Raw genomic sequence first — 23644 nt, forward strand, 5'->3', positions numbered from 1 at the left:
CTCGCGCGTGCGCCGTGGGCGCACGCTGCCGCCCCGCGCAAGCGCCCTGAGGCGGCCGCGGCCTCGCCCCTCCCGCGGCCCGCCCCGCCGAGCACGCGCAGTGCGCGCCCTCCCGCGCCCCGCGCCTGCGCAGACCGCGCGCGCCGCCCGCCCGCCTCATTCCCTGAGGAGCCTCCCGCGCCCCAGCCCGTTGTTCCCGCTCCACCGACGCCGTCCCGACCGCCCGCGTCCCTCGCTCCCTTCCCGCCGAGGCACACGCTTCCCCTGCCCCCGCGGCGGTCCCGCGGAGCGGGGCGGCTGCGGGCGGAGCGGCGCGGACCGGTTGGGGCCGGTTCCCCGCGCAGGCGCAGCGCCCCGTAAACAGGAAGCGGCGGCGGCGGCCCCGGAGCGGCGGAGACAAAGGGGCCGCGGAGCGGGGACGGCAGGGACCCGGCTCGGCTCGGCCCGGCCCAGCGAGCCGCGGCGCTGGCGGCGGGCGGCAGAATGGTGCAGAAGGAGGGGCAGGCGGCGCTGGAGGAGCCCCAAGGCAGTCCCAACCCGGCCGGGGTGCCCGGTGCCCCCTTAGAACCGCCGGGCGCCGCGGCAGGGCCGGTCCCGGGGGGCGAGGAGACCGACACCGAGACGGAGACCGCGCTGGGCTCCCGCCGCTTCCTCTGCGGAGTCGTCGAAGGTGAGAGCTTTCAGAGGGGGTCTCCCCTGGGACACAGGGCGTACGGGGGGGTCGGTATCCGCGGGAGACGGGGGGTGGGCTGGTCCCAGCTGGCTTCGCTTTGCCGTCTCCTCCCCCGCCCAGAGGAGCCCGCTCGGCGGGGAGGCGGCGTGCGGCTCTTGGCCGGGACTCCGCCAGGGTGGGGAGGAGCCGCGGCTCCCGGGCGGGGCTTCTGCCCCCGGGGCTGGTGGCGGAGCGGGGAGCGCCCTTTGATGGCAGCTGTGCGGCGGGGCGGGGGCAGGCCCGGCACCCAGCGCGTCCGTGGTTCTTCCCGGAGGCTGAGGCCGTGCTGCGCCTCGCTTGCTCGTACGTGTCCAAAGGGGGAAGTGCGAGAGCAGAGCTACCGCGCGATTATCTCAGCTGTGCGTGCTCTTCCTGCGCTCCAGAGGCTCACGTTCAGTCCTGAGTAGGAAATAGGTGATTTCGTGGACTTTTGCTCAGTAATTCATATTAAATGCACCTTGTTCTCTAACATATTTTATAGTATCATTTTAGTTGTAGAATAATCCTCTGTCTTGTAGCATAGTTGCACCATTAAAATGTTTAAATTATTCTTGAACTGCAGAATAAAGGGACTTTTTGTAGTTCTCAGTAATGCATTTCTGACGGGTCAGTTAAGGTAGGTGGTTGAAAGTCAGCAGGAAAAATGGTTTATTCCCAGCATAACGGTTGGTTTTAAATTGTTTATTTCCCGTACCAATAATGATTTTCCAGTAGGAAAACAAAATTATTAGCAGATGGAATGGAGAGGGGAACAGGCAGTTAATCAAAGTCAGTATCTGCACTGCTTTGCAGACTGTTTTCTGTTTGTATCTTTTTAAAAAATCGTTCAGGTTCTGTAAATATGACCATGAGAGGTGAATTGGTAGTGCTTGAATACGATCATTGTGGAGAAAAATGCCCTTCTTTTGCTAATGGACTTCATTCTATGAAGGTAGATACCAAATTAAGGGTTTGGGAGACACATAACAGTGAAGAAAATCACAGATTGTAGCAACATGTTTTCTCATGTTCCTGCTGATACACCTGGAACGTCTCTTGTTCATCCAGGTTTCTGTTGGAACCACTGAGAATACCATAATAAATTTTCTTGTCATGTTAGTTACATCGTTGGTTGCCTCAGCATATATTTTGTTGCAGGTGTTCCTGAGTGTACTGTGCACAAAACAAAGCAAGAAAATGGCCTCTGCCTGAAGAAGGTGTCAAACACTGGTTAGGAGTTGCCAGTCTGACAATAATATGTGTATGGGAGAAAAGGAATAGGGGAGTGTTGAGAAAAAAGGCAAACAAAAAACCACCACCAACAGAAAAACTTGTGGTGAAGGAGGTAAATGGTAGTGAATGAAAACATTTGTCTTGTTAGTGACTCAAGGGCATTATAGAGTTAAGAGAAAAACAGGAATTAACTTCAGAAGTGTAGATAAATACTTAAATATAAAGTAGTGGTTAACACAGACTAAGGTGTGGTGAGGTTAGAGTGCTGAGATGGAGAGTTTGGATCTTGGTAGAGATGGCAGAGGGCAATTGGCCAAACACTGGATGTGCACTCTGAGAGTGTGAAGAGTGTGTGCCACTTCCCAAATTCACTGTTTTGCACAGTAATAAGGTCTAAGAGATTGCTGAGTGCAAAGCTTTGGTGCACTGCCTCTAGGGTGTCCTGACTTTTAGTGATGGAGAGCGTGGTAATGGGATGAGGTATTTTGGCTTAATCTCTTGACTTTGTATTAACCTGACACACAGTCCTGAGGGAGTAATACAAAACTAGGTCGATTTTTTTAGTTAGAGAGAAAGAACCAAGAATTGTACTTGGCTGGTGACAGCAGTAACCTAAGAAATGTGACAGATGGAGAAGTATTGCTGCAGATTAGCCAGTTCTGTTCAGCCTTATTTAATTAGTTTTTGATAACTGATTTTCTTTTTTTTTTTTTTTTTCTTTAATAGTAGGCTGTGCTCTGCTTTAGGCTTGTAGGTCTGAAACAGTAGTATTACAAATAAAGCAAAAGTGTCATGAAGTTATGAGGCATAGGGGAAATTCTTTAGGTTTCACAGGCTTTCACTTCTTTTGTGAGTTCCTGAGTTTCCTCAGCGCAGCATCAGTCAGAATTTGGAAACTATAGTGAAAATAAGAAATTCCTTCTGGGTGAGGTAAACTGGGAGGTTTTCAGGCCTCCCAGCTCTCTGTTGCTGTTCCCTATTGCACTGGGCAGTTGTGAGGAGGAGTAGCTGCTCAGTTTTGCCACGTTGTGGTGCCAGGCAGTTTGAGCTCACTCTTAGAATAATTCTTAAACTTGAGCCTCTTGTTTTAAGCTACTTAAAAGAGCATTGTACACTTAGCATGTAACTGAAATATAATATATAGAAAATGTCTTCAATTGTACCAGTTTGGAGTTTTTGAAGGTAGAATGGTGATTGTGTCCTCAATAAGAGTGAATATTTACAGATTTACGAGGGTGAATAGCTTTGGAAATGAAGATACAGTTTACCTTTTGAGCTGGTGTAGTATGGGGACGTGTGAGCTTTGTGTGTTAGTAGTGTTGTTCATCACTGAGTGGCTGTGCTGTTTGAAAGGAAGAGCTTATTAAATTTCATGTTATTTTAGTCTCTGGTCTTTGCAGGGGCTGCCAGCTGAAGCTTTGTTTTGAAGTGCCCACTTGTGGTTGAACTGTTTGCACATAGGTCTAAGTGAGTTGACTATGAGGGCTTTGAGAGTGCTTTAAACAAGTATTGTTTCTAGAATGGAAAGATTAGATTTAAAGCCAGAAGCAGTTGCAATATCCATGGAATTGTATGACTTTCAATACACTCTACAATCACTTGGGTAGATGCTTTTATATATGATTATTCACAGACATAGTATTAGCTTGTAAAATGTGGAAATTATAAAGTAGAATATCACTTTGCAACTTAATTTTGACAAAGATCCTATTAAACAGAAAAGAAATAAAATCCTAAGCATTTTGTTGACTCACTTGCACATTTTTTTTAATTACACATCAACTTCTGCAATATGTGTTTATGTATTCTGCTTATATAAATCCTAGTCTGTACCACCAGTTAAGCATTTTTGAGCTGGTAAATATTTTCAAGTGTTTTCAGTGTTCACCTTAAAGTCAAATCTATTTTGTAGGTGTTTGGTGTGGTAGTTTAGTTAGGTTATAACTGTTCAGTCTGCTGCTGTAAAAATGCTGACTTGACTTGTCAAGGGCATATGCTCAGGAGCACAGTTTGCATTCTGAAAATTAATTGCTTCAGTGGCCAAAATTATAAGACCTTAGATCATAAGAGATAAAACAAGTTATAATTGCATTTAAAATTTAGATCACTTTAGGTTATAACACTTTCCTCATGCTAACTATTTTTCTTTCCCTTTCTGCTTTGGGAAGCTTTTTGACAAATGTAGCAAAAGAAGAAAAAAATGGTGAGTTGTAATACAAAGTTTCATGAAGCAGGCATAATCTAACTGGATAATTCTAATCTTGTTGCCCATAGGATTTTATGGAAGACCTTGGGTGATGGAGCAGAGGAAAGAACTTTTTAGAAGGCAAGTCATGTTTCCTCTTACTGCAGCACATTCCATCGGAATGTAATCATAAACTTCCACTTAAGTCTGGAAAGAATTGTTCTAACCTAGAGCAACTTGCTGCCTAATATCTGTATTCTTGGGATTTGTATTCACCTTTTTATATTGCATATACCAAATTTGTCCAATATAATTTGTGCTTAAAGTTATTGTGACTTAATAAAATAACACAATGTTCAGTGAAGAAATAAAAAAGCAGTTTGAGTAAAAGAATAACATGAAGTAAAATACAGAATTCCTGAATTTGTAGGCTATTGGAAGGCTTTTTTCCTGTGTTTTTAGGCTTCAGAAGTGGGGACTGAATACCTACCTGTATGCTCCAAAGGATGACTACAAGCACAGGATGTTTTGGCGAGAAATGTACTCTGTGGAGGAAGCAGGTAATTGCCTTTATTTCTCCTCTGTGCTTTCTAGAAGCAGATTTTTGAATGAATTGGTTATTGCTATGTATACTTGTGTGTGTTTAATCACAGTAGCCATTCCCAAAGGTGACTGAAAGCCTCTTTAATACCCTGCAGGTGTGTTTATGGGAGCTTTGGAACAAGCATGGATTTACTTCTTTTAGCTATAACTGCAGATGATTTCTGAAACTGCTTTTAAGGCTTTGTCTTACAGGATTTATTTTTTGTCACAGGAAAGGTTGCTTAGACTTATTCCTCTGGCTCTTGAATGTCTTTTGAACATTTTTGTAGTAGAAATTATTTGCTTTAGGAAAGGAAAAAAAGATTGATGAGCAAACAGCATGTCCTTTTATGTGATTCATTAAGTCCTTGTCTCTATGAAAAGAGTACCTGTTAGAAAAACAGCTCTTGACCAATTAGTCAGAACATAAAAGATCTGTTCATGCTAGTGTGAGTTGTTTTACCCACCTATGTAATTTATGGGATTTATGATGTTTTATTAGACTGAAGGGATTATGGTTTTCCTTGGGTGAGGGGAAAAATTAGACTCTCTTGAAATTAAATAATTCTTCTTGGATGCCTCTTTGGATCAATGCAGAAAAATACAGGATACTGCAAGGTAATATCTAATAACAGCAGAGATTGTTGAATATACTAAAAATATTTATTCATTCTATTCATATTATAAAAAAAATTTATTCATTCTATGAAAGCTTCAATTGCAAGTTTGTTTCTTAAAGAAACTACTTCTGCACAGGAAGTAGTAACGTGGTGACGCTACACCCCACTTCTTCATGTGCCCAAGCTTCAGTCATATGAGTGGTGTGTGAACCTCTGTCACATGGAGTGATATTACTGCAATAAATTGTTAGTATGTGTGGGAAAAGTGAGTAATAATTCTAGAACTGTTGATGTATGTACTGTGGAAACAGACTATAGCCATATTTGTCTCACAGCATTGAGATAAAGAAAACTTTTAATATATTTATAAAAATTTTATCATGGAAAATGAGAATACAAGGACAGTTGTTGTATTCCTTTTGGCATAATTGCTGAAAAACCTTCCAAATAATTTGGTGTTCTTTGCTATGTTAGTTTCAAGAAATTCCAGCAATTCTTTTTTCTAATTATGATTGAAGAGGTATCTGCACTTTATAAAACACTTTAGATTATGCCTGAGAAATTTTTTTAATTGAGTCCTTCTGAAATATTTTAATTTGATTTCCAGAGCAGCTAATGACTCTAATATCAGCTGCACGAGAACATGAAATAGAATTCATCTATGCAATCTCACCTGGACTTGACATCACTTTCTCCAATCCTAAAGAGGTGTCCACATTGAAGCGTAAGCTGGACCAGGTAAGGACGACACAAGCTTAGCACACTTCCAGTGCTGCTTAATTTGGAAGCTCCAGTTCCTTGCTCACTCTTGCAGCTTTTCACCAGCTCCTTGAACCTTTTCAGCACTGGTGTTAGTTTGGGTGTCTCTGAATGATTCCAGTGGATGTGTTCAAGTTGCATTGCAAAAGTAGCCAGTGCTAACTTTGATTTTTAAAAAAGTTCTCCTGTTGTATTGGATGCTGAAGGCTATTTTTGTCTTCAGAGTATTTCGGAATCTTGAAGCCAAGATGCATTGCTAAAGGAAGAACTCTAGCCCACAGTAAATGCCTTTGCAGACCTGACATGCACATCTTCTTTGTTCTCCTGACTCCTCTCCTTTGTCCAAGAGCTGTTACAGAATTAGCTTTTTTCCCAGCTGTCCATCCTGTGAGATCAGCTTTGGGTGGTTAAAACTGGAACAGATTGCATGTCTTTAAAGATCTAATCTTTGAGAGAAGCAGAGCTATGGGTCAGAGGCAGGCATTCCTTGTGAATAGAGCTATATCCCTGTTCCTGTAGCTGTCTCTAAGGTTAGATCTAAAAGTCCTACTGTTTGATTAAAAGAAACAATAATAATTTAGCAAATTAAACATTTTACTCTTGTCTCTTGTATTAGGTTTCTCAGTTTGGCTGCAGGTCTTTTGCACTGCTGTTTGATGATATTGATCACAACATGTGTGCAGCAGACAAAGAAGTTTTCAGTTCTTTTGCTCATGCTCAAGTCTCAATCACAAATGAGATATATCAATATCTAGGAGAACCAGACACATTCCTTTTCTGTCCTACAGGTAAAACAAGCAGAATATTTTCATTGAGCCTTAAAGGAGGGGGACTGTTACCTTACTGTTTGAAAACCTGGTTTAACATTTAATAACTGCCTTAAAGAGTATTTTGAGGTTGATTGAAGAAATTGATTTACAAAGAAAAGTTTGATTATTCAGATGTATGCAAAGATTTTTCCAAATTTATAAATCTCTGAAAGGTTCAATGCCAAGCAAATAAGCAGCTTGATAGAACAGTTCAGGAAGTTTGAACTGAGAATTAGGCTAATGGAAAATTTATTTTTTCCTAACTGGAACTGAAATCTTTGCTTCTTGAATTAGCAGGTTGTTAGTTTCTAAGATTTTTTAAAGTAGAGGTAGTCTGTGCTTATGGCTGTCACTGGTTCCTATTTTTAATAAGATTGCTCACTTCACTAGTCACTGAGTTGCTTTTTTTATCAAAAATTATTTTTAGTTTATCCTCTTACACTGTGGTTCTGTTGCAGACCTTAACTTTAGAGATATATGTTCCAGTGTGACAGTTTTTAGGTATTTGCACTTTGTAATGAGTGTTGGGGTTTTCTCATTCTCTTGGATAGTATCTGCTGTAACAGGCCTTGTACTTAAGGACTTGATTAATTTTTTCCTAGTTTTGACATTTGAGCAATTTAAAATAATTCACTACCATTTGTTTCTGATATTTATGCAGAATATCATTCATAATGTCCTTTTTATTTATACTTTAGACTTTTGGGCCTTACTGGAATAATTTTATAAATGTTTTTCATTTCCAAGGGTGGTATTCTCTCATTGTGTTTGTGGGACAATTGGGTATGTTGTCACACATGTGCATCCTTCTAATGACAGTGACATTCTCTTTTCCTGTGCAGAGTACTGTGGAACTTTCTGTTACCCAAATGTTGCCCAGTCTCCGTATTTACGGACTGTAGGAGAAAAACTGCTCCCTGGAATTGAAGTGTTATGGACAGGTAAAGATCGATAGCTTATTTCTTTTATTTTGCTGGTGTTAAGTATTTTCTCATAAGTATTTTGTAAAATAAACTGTCCAGCTACTTGGGGGTTGAATCTTGGAGTATATGCAAAGCCCTCTGACCATCCTCTTTCCTGCTTAGGTCCGAAAGTTGTATCCAAAGACATTCCTGTAGAATCCATTGAAGAAGTTTCTAAGATCATCAGGAGAGCCCCAGTTATCTGGGATAACATTCATGCTAATGATTATGATCAGAAGAGGCTTTTTCTTGGGCCTTACAAGGGTCGGTCAACTGAGCTCATCCCTCGACTCAAGGGTGTTCTGACCAATCCAAACTGTGAATTTGAAGCCAATTATGTTGCCATTCACACGCTTGCAACCTGGTACAAGTCTAACATGAATGGAGTGAGAAAAGATGTGGTGATGAGTAAGTATGTATAACTGTTTGCTGGATCTGTGCTTAACCATATAAATCATACCAATTCTCTGTGGTTTTAATGATTTTCTCTCTTCCTCACCAACTTTTTCTTCTTATGATCACCTAGCCTTTTCTCTTCCATGAGTAAATGGCAGTTGCCTGAAAGATAATGATCTTGCTTTACTGACTTCCTGGGGCACATCTGTAGCACATGATATCAAAGAATTTCTTCATCTGGAGAGGTTATGTAATTAATGCTCTTGGAAAGCAAGTTTAATGCCCAAGTTTGAAATGTGTCCATGGATATGATTTCATTGGAATAGAAGCAGTTCACATCAGAAGATACCCTGAATGTCAGTGTCTGGTTTCTGTGTTGACATTGGTGGTGACCATAATTTTAATTTTTTTTCTAATTAGAATCTAGTAACTTGTCCTTTTTGTCAAGTGAGCCCCTGAGTTACTGAATGCCTTGTTATTTTAAATTAAACTAGCATGATAACTTTTAAAATTTGTCTCTGTAGCTGATACTGAAGACAGCACGGTTTCAATCCAGATTAAATTGGAAAATGAGGGGAGTGATGAAGATATTGAAACAGATGTTCTCTACAGCCCACAAATGGCCCTGAAGTTGGCCTTAACAGAATGGTTACAGGAGTTTGGAGTACCTCAGCAATACAGCAGTGAGTATGATTTGGTATCATTCTGAGGCTGGTAGAAAAATGGTGTTAAATGTTCAGTATTTGTGTTTAGATTAAAGATATTTTACAGATCCTGGCAATTCATACACTTCTGCTGGAAATATTTTCTGCCTTAGTAACTGGGGAACCTTAATTAAAAAGTAAGAATGCTTGATGTTCTGCAGTGTGCTTGTAATGCTCTGACTGATCAACAGAAGCAATCTTGATATATTATCTTTTGGCATTTCTGATAGAAGGCTGGAAAGGGTCCAGATTTTGCTAGTCCCAGTTCTTACTAAGCTTCAGTGGAACCTGAGAGAATAGGAAGTACAGTTGGGATTTTTTTTTTTTTGAGTTGAGGTTGGATTGTTGTAAAAACTAGTCCTGGTCCTGAAGACTCCCTGTTCTTCCAGTTGTTTTAAGATAGTTTTACTTTCCTAAGTTTGTCTGCATAAATCAGCTAAATTCCTTCTGGCACCGTACGCCTTTTTTTTGTACAGCGGGAGCTTGGGATATATCTTGAGTCTAATGACCTTGGTCAGGGAGGGTGAGTTAGAGCATGTTATCCAAGATTGTATCTGGTAAGGTTTTGAATGTCTCAGTTTTTCCCCAGGTTAAAGACAGTTTTGAATTTGAAATATTTAAACATCAGCTTATCATATTAAGCTTTTATTATGAGCTGTCCTTTATATTCAAATACAACTTTACCAAGTCATTTGATGCGGAGGCAAAAATAGTTACTTGGAGAGCTTTTTATTCTGATGGCATAGTTAAAAATAAATGTTAAATAATTTTCCTAACTTTTTCTTCATCCTATCTTTGCTTACCAGTTATGTGTAAAGGAAACTTGCAAAGCTCAAAGTCAATAGTTAGAGTTACATTGACAGAAGTGAACAGGCAAAGTACCAAAAGGAAGCTGTGCTGATGGAATGCTGTGGTAACAAAATCATCCATCACTTGCAGGAGTTGCTGATTTGAATGCTATTTGGCAGGTACTGAAAACTAAACTTGTTTCTTTTTATTCTTAGGTAGGCAAGTGGCCCACAGTGGTGCTAAAACCTCTGTAGGGGATGTAGGGCCACTGGTGGCACCATCTTCTTTAAATGCAGCAACAGTGGTTACCACGGTGTACCAGGAGCCCATCATGAGCCAGGGTGCAGCGCTGAGCAGTGACTCACCAGCCTTGGCCAAGGAGGAGGAGAAGAAGCAATCTGATGAGGAACCAATGGACATGGTGGTGGAAAAACAAGATGATGCAGACAAGAATGCAAACCAGATACTGACAGATATTGCTGAAGCCAAGATGGCAGAGGAGCTGAAGCCAATGGATACAGATAAGGAGAGTATAGTTGAGTCAAAGTCTCCAGAGATGTCTATGCAGGAGGACTCTGGTAGTGACATTGCACCTATGCAGACTGATGAGCAAATTAACAAAGAACATTTTGTGCCTGGGCCGAATGAAAAGCCTCTTTACGCAGTAGAACCAGTGACTTTAGAGGACTTACAGCTTCTTGCTGACTTGTTTTACCTTCCTTATGAACATGGACCCAAAGGTGCACAGATGCTGAGGGAATTCCAGTGGCTTAGAGCAAACAGCAGTGTTGTCAGCGTAAATTGCAAAGGAAAGGATGCTGAAAAAGTGAGTGCAAATCTTGTTTCTCTCCTTTTATGTCAAAATTCCAAGCAATTTTATCTAGTGTTTTGTTTGTTTCCAAGCAATTTTATTTAGTATTCTACTTAGTAGGACCTGTAGGTAGTGTATAATGAAGCACAGGTCACAGTAATTTTCACTCCTCCAGTGGAATCTACCGTTTTAAGCCCTGTAGTGCCAAGCAGCTGTGAAGGCAGCCTAGTATCTGCATTTGACCAGTGTTCTCTGTACTGGCCTCACTTCTAACAGCCATAGAGACTATCTGTGAGTCATTTGTGGTGTTATAGCCCTCCTGGTAAAAAGAAGTAGTGAATTGTGTAGTCTTTCTCCATATTTAGAGAACCACTCCTCCCTAGGAGCCTGTGTTTGATCTTGTGGATCTTTCTCATAGATAGAAGAATGGCGTAACCGAGCAGCCAAGTTTGAAGAGATGTGCAGCTTGGTGATGGGCATGTTCACTCGCCTCTCCAATTGTGCCAACAGGACAATCCTTTATGACATGTACTCCTACGTCTGGGATATCAAGAGTATTATGTCAATGGTGAAATCTTTTGTGCAGTGGTTAGGTAGGTGCATTGGGAGCCATTATAATCCCAGATAGATTATTTTTTATGTGTGTTTTTAATTAGCCCACGGGGAAAACTGAAGCATTTAGGTGAATGTGTTTTCTTGGACAGAGGGTCTAGTTGGACCCTGTTTTAAAGGTTTTCCTGTCTTGCTATTTGAAGCAATGCTTGCAGTGAGTTTGCTTTGCTATTAAAAGTGAAGTCTGCTGGATGTTTAAGATTGGAGACCTTGATTTTCTTCTTGGGCTAATGAAACTTGAATCTCATCTGACACGTAAGTGTTGACTTTAACTTACTCTTGACTGAATGCACACTGGACTATGCCATGTAACTCCTTGGGTGCCCCGATCTTTGATTGGAAATGACACTATGAAATGTGATCACCTCAGCCATCTGCTGTTTGCTCTGTCTTGATAACATTATTGCTGTCTTCAACAGACCTTTCAATGGGCCTGGCCATGAGGAAGGTGATCCTCCCAGCCCCTGTGCGCATGCGAGCTTTAGCATAAGGCTATTCTGGTGCAAAATCATTTCCTTTAAACACTTCCCAAATTGCTGATTTTTTAATTTTTTTTTAATCTATATTTTAGTTTTTGGTAATGGATGGAAATTGTGGAGCTCTCTGGACAGATTTTGTCTGAGACTTAAAATAATCTTGAAACAGGTTTTGTTGTTTTTTTTTTTTAATGTGTGGCACTTTGTTTTGTTTTGTTGCTTTTTTTCCTGAAAGATTTTTGAGAGATCCTAAGTTGGCAAATAGCACCAGCATGGCCTGAGTAATTCTAGTCACCTCATTTCACTTTCAGGTTTCAATCCAACTGTAAGGAATATGCTGTGGAGTTGCTTGATATACACAGCAGACAGCAAAGCTGATGGTTTCAAGTCACACTTTCTGTAGCTGTCACAAACCTCACAGTGGCTAACCATTACACAACCTTGGTCTAATCCTAGTGTTTGGATTGTCTTTAAATTATATTCTTAAATACTGACAGATTTAAACAAGGACAGAGAAGACCTATTAAATCATCAACTTGTTATATGTCCAACAGATTCCTGAGTTTTGTGCTTATTAAATATCTGATCTCTAAACTCATAGTTGATAAAGAAGAGAGCTTTTAAGATTGCCTTCTGCAAAGCACAGAGAAGAAAACCAGGTGGGGGAGGAAAACTCAAGAGCATTGTAGTATGTTAACATTTCTTGAACAACTTCATGCTGTTTTTAAAGCCTTAGTTTGTGCATTTTTAAGTGTGACACATCTCCTCCAACTTTACTGTCCTTGCTGTATGTTGACATTTAGCTAGACAAAATGCTCTCTTCTTGATAACTTAATCTGCTTACAACTCTAGGCCAAAGCTCTATAAAGGGAACAGTGGTTTTTGTAGCTTTGAAAACATCAAGGGCCCAATGCAGACTGCATTTCAGAATTATCAGACTGTACTAAATTCAGCTGAAATTGTTTTCAGTGTCCCTGTAAAGTTAGGTTCAAGTCTCTAAGTGTCATAAAATATTTGGAGTGGTTCACAGCAGAAGCCAACTCAGTAAACACCAACTCTGTTAACTTTGGCACTGTTCTGTTCCAGTACCCACACTGGTATTAGATAGTTGAAAAATTAAAGGTTTTTCACATGTACAATTTAATAATCTTATCCTAACAGTGCTTCTGTGAGAGGGGCCATTTTTGTCTTCAGCTTGTGTTTTATCACTGGTGTAAATACAGAGTAAAGGTCCTTGATAAAATGCCTCATTATATAAAGTCAAGTACATTACAAATCCAAACAAGTTAGTTTTCACAGTGGTGTGCTCAATGGTCCACTGGATGTTCACTTTTTTCACCTCTCCTCCCAAGTCCAGCTAGCATTCAGTCCCTTAAATTAGTGTGGCTGTACAGTACTATGGATTACTAATGACTTCTATTGTCTTCTTCCCCATTGTGTACAGATGGGAGAATCCTCAGCACAAGTTTCTGCTGCTATGGGATGGACAGCGCCAGATGTTCACAGCGCGTCGTCATTAATTAATTAAAATGGAAAGGTTTTGTCTGTGAGGCAGCTCAGATAGATTAGATGTACAGCAGGCATGAACTGAAGTCACATTTGCGCAGCGACTGAGGCATTAACTATGATTTTCATTTATACAGCTCTTCATTCACACAGCTCTTTACTGTAATTATTGGAAGTGCTAGTTAAGTTGTAGTCTCAAAGGACAGACAGATACTGTCTTCCAAGTTTTTGACTAAATCTCTTTGGGAGGGATCTCTTCTTGTGTGAGAATTCTAAAATGTGGGAGTGAACCAAATTTGAGTTCTGGTGTTTGGATTGTTTCTGAAATTTATCATACTTAGGATAGTTTATATTGAACCTATATTCCTAAACTCGCCTAAATGTCAAACTTGGCACACTTTGGGACTCTCTGACTAGCACAACATACTTGTCTGTACTGATCTGAGACTGTTACTTGAACAGGAGGTAGATTGCTGTCCACAAAAGGAAAAGAGAATTTGCGCTGCTCCTCTTGTCAGAAAACTAGGCGGATAGTTGAGATCTCCACTCCAGCCACCACTTGGCTTTTTTGTCTCTCCAGAGCTGTCATTTATCTTACTTGGTGAAGGCTGCACTGCCTTGCTGGCAGAACAGTGTTAAAAATCAAACAGCCAATGGAATCTTCTTTTCTAAAGCAAGTGCAAGCTAAAGCTAAGCTCTGCAGTGGGCATGCTGCTGCTGGTTGAGCAGCAGGGTCCCTGGTGCATCCAGTATGCTTGTGGAAATTAAAATCAGTATACAAAATGCAAAGCTAATAGTGGCCACCAAGGTGTATTAGTTAAATTATAAATTAATTCCAGTTAACACTACTTAGCTCCTTAATGTGCCAACAGTATGGTGAAGGTGTGGCTTGGATTATGTAAATCTGTGTAGTCTCTTGCAAGCATGCTGTTTCATACAGCTGTCGTGGCTGCCTGATCTGTTCCAAACTGTTTACATATATTGCTAGTCCTAGTTTTCTGACAAGATTAGAAACAATCAGTACTAAAATGTGACTTCAGAAAGGTCCTTTTTTTTTTCAGGGGCTGTGATAATGGCATTTGTTTGATCTAAAATTTATGGTAGTATCTATTGAGTCACGTAGCTTTGATGTGTCAGATTTTCATAGATTAAATGAATGTTTCTAACACAAATACCCAAAAAAAAAAAAAGTGTACAAAATGGGTGGGAAGTCTACGTAGTTCTGCAGGGCACCATTTTTGTGCCTTCTGGTCTAGAATGAGGTGTGTAGCTGAATTGTCTCACCTGTCTGTTACAGGCAATCAAAAATTTGAAATACGCCACTTAGTGCATAAGCACAAAAGCTTTATAAATGATACATTATTACAGCCCCTCCCCCTCCCCAAGCCCTGGATTCTAGCTCAGTTAGAGAGCTTTTTCCACAAGTGTATGTTAGCTTTTTGGACATGTAAGACACCCAGGAAATCCCCCTTCTCGTAACATTCTCCGCTTGGATCTGATCTCAACAGGGTGTCGTAGTCAATCTTCAGCACAGTTCTTAAGTGGAGACCAAGAACCCTGGGCCTTTAGAGGTGGTCTAGCAGGAGAGTTCCAGGTATCAATATGACTTCACAACTGAATGACATTTTCTTTGTTTTATGAGAAACCTTTTGTTGCACATCAGAGGTCTGGAAGGATTGGTCTGCCGAAGGCTTTCTGGTCCAAAGCCCATTAGCCTTACAGCTTGGTTTAAAATAATTTTCCTCCCCTTTCTACAGTAATTTCTCAAGGAGATGCTGCCTGTCCCACGCGCATGCGAAGCGCAGCGGCTTTAGTTGTACATTTCACATTGTTTCTTTGCAGGTTGCACAGCATTTTTACCTGCGCCCGCAATTGCACAATGCGCGCATGCTTGTCTGCCAATGGGAATTCCATGAGCAAAAGGGATCGTCCTCCAAATTTTGGTTCCTCTTGAAATGATGCTGTACTGTGCTTTACTGCGAGGAATTCGATTGGCCAGTATTCCTAGCTCGCTGTTTGTACCATGTGCACATTTGTTCATGGATTTTTCAGGCGCTGTACTTTTCCCCCCTCACAGGTGCTCTGCGCGCAGCAAATTGAATCAGCGCATTGCTTTTGGGATAAAGCGTCTCCTCTGGCCAGTTAACCCTCTTCAGACCAAACCTTTCCTCCTGACATTCTGTGTTCTTAGACAGTGTAGATATGATTGGTAAAAAGTTTTTAAAGCAGTTAAGATTAACAGACTCTTAATGTGCTGTTTCAATTGCATATTTTAGAACACCAATTGGATATTTTCTATTCAAATAAGGTCTTTGCATTTGTAAAGCATACCAACCCCACCTTCTTTTGGGGTAGCAAATAGCAAATGTTATTTTGGGAGTCTGCAGTGCACACCCAAGAGTGATGGGGTTTGTTGTTCATACAGTTATATTAAATATTTTGTTTTCACAGCGTTTGCTGCCTATTGATGGGGCAAATGACCTCTTTTTTCAACCACCTCCATTAACACCCACTTCCAAAGTGTACACCATACGACCCTACTTCCCTAAAGATGAGGTAACTGCTTTTGACACTTGTCACTTTTGCTGTTAGTGATGCACTTTCTTTCATGGCAGCAGCGATTATTGCTGAGTCCCCTTTTCCCTAATGAAGCAGATGTCCTGATGTCTTGCACAAAGTACAAATGCTAGCTCACAGAACTGAGGTTAAATGATATGCCTCTGGTTCAGCAATATGCTGTGCAGCACTTCGTGTACACCCACAGCTTGATTCCCAGCCTCCCACCCCCTCACCCTTTTAAATCTGTGAGTGCCTTCCTTATTTATGAAAGACAAGTTAAATTTGTCCAGCTGGTAGAAGAATTCTTGCAGCAGGGAAACATCCAGTGAATTAAGCTTAGAGGGTGGGTGTGTATGCCTGTTTGAGTCAGTGGTTATTGTGGTACCTGCTGGTACTTGCAGAGCTGTATAGGCAGAACATTGATACTGCATCTCAAAATGGAGCTGAAAAGTGGCATCATGGTTCAGCTATTCATACTGTTTTAGTTACAGTTGGAAGCTTTTTGGTCTGATTTTGAAAGAATGTTGTCAGATCTGCTTTGGAGTGTTTGATGCTTTAAAATCAGGAAAATTCCATTAGTCATTTTTGATTAGTGCTTTTTACCTTTTCTGTTTTCTGAATGGATCTGTAGTGTAGTTTCTTTCCTATTAGCTTGGTACGGAGAATACTTGAAAGTGAAGTATCAGCCAATACTTAATTAACTCTTTATGGATGCAGTTTAAACAATGTAGGGGTTAATGCAGCTTGAGATCTTGTGTTGGTAGGTAGACTGAGATGAAACAGGAATTTCTAAGTTGAGTTTGCAGGATTTCAAACAAGTCTTAACTTTGAAGCCAGTCAGACATACGAGGCTGACACATGAAGTCTCCTTTTCCTGCCAGTTCTGGGCCAGCTCTATCCTGTGTTGTTCTCACAAACAGTAAAGCAGCCTTTTCCAAACCTTTGTGCAGGACTCCACCTAAGCTTGTTCTTTGGTAGAAAATGGAATTGATATTTCTAAACCACCTTAGCAATTAGAGGTGCAGCTAAGCATGCAGTCATAAACAGTATTTTTTCTGAGGAGTTACCCTTTAACTAAAGGAAGAAAGTCTCAAATGCAAAGCATTTTTGTTTAAAAAAAAGGTGAAGTTTCTTATTTAAGATGTGACTAATTCAAATTTGCTCTTTTAAAGAGTTCCAGGTGAAAGCCTTTTAACATGCAGGATGTATGTGTCCTTTGCAGAGGTTGAGTTGAGTTGCCCTAGTGGAGCAGCAGAGGTTTTGTGAAGGGACTTTGTAGCAATGGTGGTGGTCTTCACTGAGTGTTTAGGTATCTGACCCTCAGAATTAATCTGGTGCTGTTACAAGAGCAGGAAGTTGCCCTCTAGCCTTTCCTTCCCAGCCATCCAATTTAACTGCCATGTTTTTGAAGGCAACTTTGAGTTGCTTTCAGGGAGGAGGTGGAGGGAATGCCAGCCTTTGGCATAGATGGATGCTTTTGATCTCTGGTGACTGGGTGCCTGTCAGTACTAGGTTATAGTGCAGCTGTTAATGACATACTCTCTTTTGAATGTGACTGCTAAGTTGAAATAATCTCTTTTCTCCTCTTAGGCATCTGTATATAAGATCTGCAGAGAAATGTATGCTGATGGAGCTGATCAACCCTTCCATAGTTTACCAGATTTAATTGGAGACAAGTATGTATTAGCAGCAAGTGTCCTGCAGAGGTGGTTCTGAAGGATGAAGTCCTGATAGTGTATTTAATTTGAATTTTTAGAATTGTGTGTGGGAAGAATACAAAGAGCATTTAGAGTAGATAAAATAATTTGCTCTCAGGAAATTGGGGTCTTGGTTTCTTAAAGAGGCTGTTGACACTTATGTCTCAGTTCATGTGCTGGTTGCCTGTAGTGAGCGGTTAGAAAATAAATTTAGCTGAAGCCTCTGTATTCTGAAAGGTGTGCATCACAGTGTCTTATTTCAGATTTTGTGAAAGTATATAATGAGACTGTCCATAGTCTGTAGTTATCCTCTGCTTTTTTTATGACCTACTGTAGTTCTTAAAATAGAATTGACAGGTTTTGAGGTGCAGTCTCCCAGCCAAGTGCCTCAAGTTTTTCTGAAGTACATGTACAAACTTTTTAAAAGGATAAGTGATGAAAAAAATGGGGCATTAAAAATGAGCTACATTGAGTGGATTTTTTTTTTGTCGTCTTGGATGTTTAATTTAGACAGAATTTTATAGACAGTCTGCTCTGGGTGGCAGAAAGGCACTTAAGAAAGGATGTGTAACTGGTATCAAGCAATACCCAAAGGCAATTATGAAAGCAAGGAAATAATGGCAGCAGAGCAACTAAGAGCAAAAGCTGAAGAGTAGTGTGTATGGAATTAAACAGTGGAATCCTGAGGTGCAGATGTTGCTCATAGCTAAGTTTTGACAGCTGATCAGTCAGTTAGTGCTTTGTTGGAACTAATTCCATGACTGGCGGACTCAGCTTCTTTGGTTGACTCTGGAGTCTCCTCTGTGGAACCTGAAGGGCATACTTGGTCAAACACACCTTCTTTTGACTAAATTTGCACCTTTTTTCTGCAGGTTAGTTGGAGGTCTGCTCACCCTCAGCCTGGATTACTGCTTTGTCTTAGAAGATGAGGATGGCATATGTGGCTATGCTTTGGGAACAGTTGATGTAACTCCCTTCATTAAGAAATGCAAAATGTCTTGGATCCCTTTCATGCAAGAAAAATACACTAAACCAAATAGTGACAAGGAGCTGTCTGAAGCAGAGGTTGGTATAAGCTGTGAATCAGAACTATATGCTGAAGTCTTTGCAAAGTGGGTCTTTGTTTTTTTGAGCTCACATGGAATTCAGTTTTTTCACCTTTCTGAAGACTTTGAGCATGTATTAAAGCAGCTGATGTATCAGAAGGAGACAGTAGAATTATTCATTGGCAGTCAGATACAGCTATGTGCTGTAATACACCCATGAGGTGTACTTGAGTAGTAATCCATGCAGTAAATGTAAAGCACCTTCATTTGGAGAAAATTACATTTTGAAAGTAAAGTGTTGCTCTTTTCTACTGCAGAATGTAGTGTTAGTTTCCCCATGCTGCAGGTAGAGCACTGAAAATCTTACCAGTTTAAGTAGGGAAAACAAATTCAAGAGCACTTGGTTTGGTGTGAAAATCTGAGCTGTTTGTGGAGTGTGACAGCTGTAAATGGTGCAAGGCAGCCTAAAACTGCCCATTAAAAAGGCAAAGAAATAAGTATCTGTGTGCAAACTGCTGGTTCTGTGTTGGCTTGTGTTTTCTTTCACTTGAAGTATGGGTCACTGAGAAGGAGCTTTGCATGCCTCCTTTGATGGTCTGAGAAGCTTTTCTAGCCAGTGTTTTTGTCTAGACAGTACAGACTGCAGTTCAGCAGGTGAGGAACTAAGTAGCCATTAGGAGGTGTAGCTGAAAAGCCTGCTGGTTTTGGGGTACACTCCATGAGCAAAGCAGTCTCCCCTGTTGAAGATGAATGAAAATTAAAAGCTGGATAATTATTAAATGTCTGTTTCTAATATTCTTTTCAGAAAATAATGCTAAGCTTCCATGAAGAACAAGAAGTATTGCCAGAATCGTTCCTTGCTAACTTCCCATCTTTGATAAAGATTGATATCCACAAAAAAGTGACAGATCCAAGTGTGGCCAAGAGTATGATGGCCTGCCTGCTCTCTTCTCTAAAGGCTAATGGTAAATTTCTTGCACTTAGAATTCCTTGTTTCCTAATTACATGTCATTTCTAGAGTGCAAGGCAAACTTGGGAAGATTTGAGTAAATAATTGCAAAAGCTTTTGAACAGCTAACTTCTGTTCCTGCCTTGAAAGAGGGAGCTTTACATTTTAGGCATTATCCTGCAAATTAGAAGATAGGCAGGACTGAGGGAGCAATTTGGCACTGAGAGCACACATCTTTACATCTTGAACACTGCACAAAAGTCTATATTTTTCCTGCTGGCATTGGTCATTATGCTTTTTTTAAAGTTTGGCTGTGTGCACTGGTGGGTAATTACCAAACCTTCAATATGGGAAGTGCTTGGCTGCCTGCCCTGACTGTGCACCTCACACTCACACTTCCTTTATGCCACTTGGTGCCTTCCTGCAATGCTGCTTTTCAACATCAGATATTTTTGTGTGCACTGAAAGGTGTGCAGAGGGTTTGTTCAGACTGATGGATGCATGCAGTGTGTAGTCCCCTTAGGGGATGGTCAGCTGTGCTGCCATAAATCTGAACTCTTGGCCACTATGCTCCATGTGGAATTGGATCACTGATTTACCTCATAAAATTGGTGGGAACTCTAGTAATATTTGATGTCTGTGCTTTTTATGATAACTCTTACCCTACAGTATTTTGTTTCTTTTCTTTCTTCAGGCTCCCGTGGGGCTTTTTGTGAAGTGAGACCAGATGATAAAAGAATCTTGGAATTTTACAGCAAGCTGGGTTGTTTTGAAATTGCTAAAATGGAAGGATTTCCAAAGGATGTTGTTATCCTTGGAAGAAGCCTTTGAAGTGCTTGACAGTGAACTGTTCCAGTACTGTAGACCCTTAACAGCTGGGCAGGTAGTGGTGGGGATCTTCATATGGTCTAACTGCACAAAGCCAGCAATAAGCCAGCTTGGTAAAAGGGGCTATGCGAAAATCACCCATCACACATTCAGACTGTCATTTGTTGGAAGGGGATAATGCTGCTGAAAACATTGTTAAACAAAGAGAAACCCTGTCCTCTCCTGGTCCTGTGTGAAGTGCCAAGGAATCTTGCATGGGCTATAGCTTCTCAGAGGAATCCCTCTCAGTCGGTGCTGTGGTTGATGACAGTTCTCTGTGTTCAGCTGTCAACAGAAAATTGGTCTCTGGCAGAATGCCTATAAAGATGCAGGTTTTGTTCTCTGTCATAGAGCAGGATGTGCAATTGCAAGTTGCAGAAATGGGAGGGGTTGCTTGTGTCAATCAGCATTTTTAAAGATAAGTAGTTACAGTTCTATTTTTTACTACCTTTATGCTTGTTGATAAAGCAATGACCCGTTGTCACTTCTAATGACCATTGATTCAAGCTTTTTGTTTTGTTAGGGACAAATGTGCAGTGGTCTGTGGCAGAAGTCACTCAATGACAAACTTGTAAATCTCAGTGTATATAAACCTAGATGTATGCTGACTAACTTTTTGTTTACTGGTTTTTGTAACTTTTTCTTTTGAAAAGTGAAATGGTATAGGTCCAAGACGGCACTTTTGAAAAACCTAAAACCACAATCGAGAACAAGTCTGTCCTCAGCACTGACCTTTCTTACTGTGCCTCATATCCAGGGCTAGGTACTGACCATCTTGGGAGAGGGGAGCAGATCCCAATGACCCTTCCTTCAGATTGCAGTTTGTCACTGCTCGAGGGTATCATTCTCCTGGGACTGAAACAGCAATTCACAGGATGCTTTGCTGAACCCGTTAATTTTGGTAACGTTCACATGGGATTATGGATGAAAGATGGTGAGAGGGAGAGAGAGCTGGCCCACAGCTGGGATTTGTCCTTGGAAGAGTCACCATGTTTCAAAGCCTGTTCGTACTAGTTTGATTAAATCAGGGTCTTCAAGTCCTGCACATTTGTATCAAATAACTTTTCTATAAGAAATGCCACAATAAGCACATTTTTACACATTATTTAAATGGTTATCTACTTTTAAATGTTCCAAGAGTTTAATGTTTTTACCCAGGATGGACATGCTAGGTGATGGGCTGGAACTGGTGTCATATGGGACCTGGTATTCAGGTAGTTGGATCATTTAATGGAAATGGTATTTTGCAGTAGTCCCAGTGTCCCAGACAGGTGATTGGACAGTGGTATGCACTTTGCAGTACTTTGTTTCTTCCACCTGCTGCCATAAGCTGTCTATATTTTACGTTTAAATTTTCCTGGGGTTTTTTCAGTGGTGCACAAAGGAAGCTTGGTTGCTCTTACAAGCCTCCAGCTGCATAGAAGTTGATTTGCAACCTGTAATGAATGGCATTAAGATTGCAGTAATGCTGTCTGCAACCTGTAAGGAGATGCTGTGTTTGGCCTTCTGGTGCAGTCATGTGCAAGATGTTTCTTTTTTTTTTTATTTTTTTTTTTTTCTGCAGAATGTGAATGATTTTTAATGCGGTAGCGATGTATTTAAGTTGAAACAAGTTCATTTTTAGAGAGGTATGGGGTTGTGCTGTGGGATTTCATTAAGTCCAAGCTGAATGCCACTAGTTTTTATACAGCTTTGAGTGCATGTTGAGTAGCTGATAACCTTGATTTACCAGGTGGGAGAGTTTTGTTTCTTCATGGATACCAGACTCGACTTACTTCATCTGGATGCATAACATTACAGCATAGGATGCTTGTGGCCTTATTTCTTGGCTTTTAAGGAGTTGCCACATTTTCTCTTCCTATGAATTTGTTATTATTATAGAAGTTAATTGTCTAAGCCTATGGAATGTCAGGCCAATACCATCATTCTAGGATTGTAACGTGATATGTTGACATATCTTTCATGGTTATGAATTTTCATTAAGGTTGGAATGCCACTTTCATTAATCTGTTTTAGATCAACAGTATCTGTAGCAGAAAAAGACCTGTAAAACTGTATTTGAAGACCATGCGAGAAATAGAATAAAAATTGAGAAGTGAATGTAAATAAATGTGTATTTTGTGTATGAGCTGGTCCAGAACCAGAAGTGGTTCAGCAATGTACATTACATCACACTGTCAGTGTTTAATGCCCTTGGGATCAGCTGTCAGAGGCTTGTGTCTGGTTTTGGTGTTGGCAGCTGTACATCCACAAAATTAACCTTGGGAAGATAAATACTGAGATACCTAAAGCAAGTAGCTTCCTCCCTAGAATGACAGCTAATAATCAAAGGGATGGGCCAGGGGTATGAAAAGCAGCTTTTTCCTAAGGTCATTGCACAAGAGTTTGTCCACCTGCTGCATGGGTGCACTCACTGGTGGTGGTTCAGAAGCTGTGCAGTGTGGAGAACAGGATAACACACAAACCAAGCAGGGAAGTTACAAGGTGAAAACTTTTCTCCTGGCCCAGTAAATGTTCTCTGTTTAAAAAGAGTAATGTGTTGCACATAGGTGACTATGTTTTGTTAAGGCCTGTTTCATGAGGTTATGACATACTTGTCTCTGTACAACACATGTGGGCCTGGGAAAAGGGACTGGGCTCTGATGTTGCCCCAGACTCTTCCTTTAAGGGAGCATAATGCAGCAGTGGATTCTCCTGCCTCCATCGCCCGGGGTGGTGACTGCAGACGGGTCAGGTAGGGTCAGTGGCTGCGCAGAGCAGCTGCTGAGAAGCACATGGGTGTGCTTGTGTAACCATTGCTGCACGAGCACTTGCTCCTTTCTGGGACCTGGTTCAGCTTTTCAAACCTTCAGTCAGGTTTTCCTTGAACCTGCTCCAGCTGAAGCAAAGTGAGTGGCTGGCTAGCAGAGGTCTCTGCGGTAGGAGCAGAGCCAGGTTTGTCCCCAGAAGGCAATGTGAGCTCGTTGTTACTGGGGTTTGTTTTAATTTGGCTGCTCCTCTGCAGCACCAAGCAGACTGCTTCCTTTTCTGCTTTGAAAGACCAGTCCAGCCCTCTCCTCCTTGCCGTAGATTTTGAAGTAGGATGTTGCTTTCTGTGCTCAAACGCTCCTGTGCCGCAGTCCCCAGTGCAGGGTCACGCTGCTCTTGCCCATGCTTAAAGGGATAGAGATGAAGAGCTGCCGTCCTGCTTCCGTGCTTGTCACCCTCCTGTTCCCCCGATACCCCTCTTCGTATCCTCAGCCCCCTGGGGGGCTCTGCATGTGCCGTGTGTCTCCTCCTCAGTGCCGGGCGTGGGCTGCCGCGGGCCGGGATGGCACACAGAAGGGCGGTAGGTGAGCGGCCGGTAGCAAGGGCCGTTTTTCCGGTGTGGCGTTTCCACAGCTGGCGGTGG

General features: G+C 41.4%; 1 protein-coding gene across 1 annotated transcript; it reads left to right on the top strand.

Annotated features, from left to right (window-relative positions):
• The first annotated feature begins 215 nt into the window (after nucleotides 1–215).
• OGA (O-GlcNAcase) lies at nucleotides 216–22347 on the top strand. The gene is made up of 16 exons (XM_058811011.1): nucleotides 216–670; nucleotides 4199–4250; nucleotides 4572–4669; nucleotides 5919–6049; nucleotides 6687–6858; nucleotides 7722–7820; nucleotides 7965–8249; nucleotides 8762–8920; nucleotides 9946–10556; nucleotides 10960–11134; nucleotides 14644–14729; nucleotides 15587–15691; nucleotides 17285–17370; nucleotides 18264–18456; nucleotides 19243–19402; nucleotides 20081–22347. The coding sequence occupies exons 1-16, from the start codon at nucleotides 484–486 to the stop codon at nucleotides 20215–20217; spliced, it is 2736 nt and encodes a 911-aa protein (XP_058666994.1). The 5' UTR covers nucleotides 216–483; the 3' UTR covers nucleotides 20218–22347.
• The last annotated feature ends 1297 nt before the right edge of the window (nucleotides 22348–23644 follow it).

Source organism: Ammospiza caudacuta, chromosome 9, assembly GCF_027887145.1.
Source record: "Ammospiza caudacuta isolate bAmmCau1 chromosome 9, bAmmCau1.pri, whole genome shotgun sequence".
NCBI classification, from domain to species: Eukaryota; Metazoa; Chordata; class Aves; order Passeriformes; family Passerellidae; genus Ammospiza; species Ammospiza caudacuta.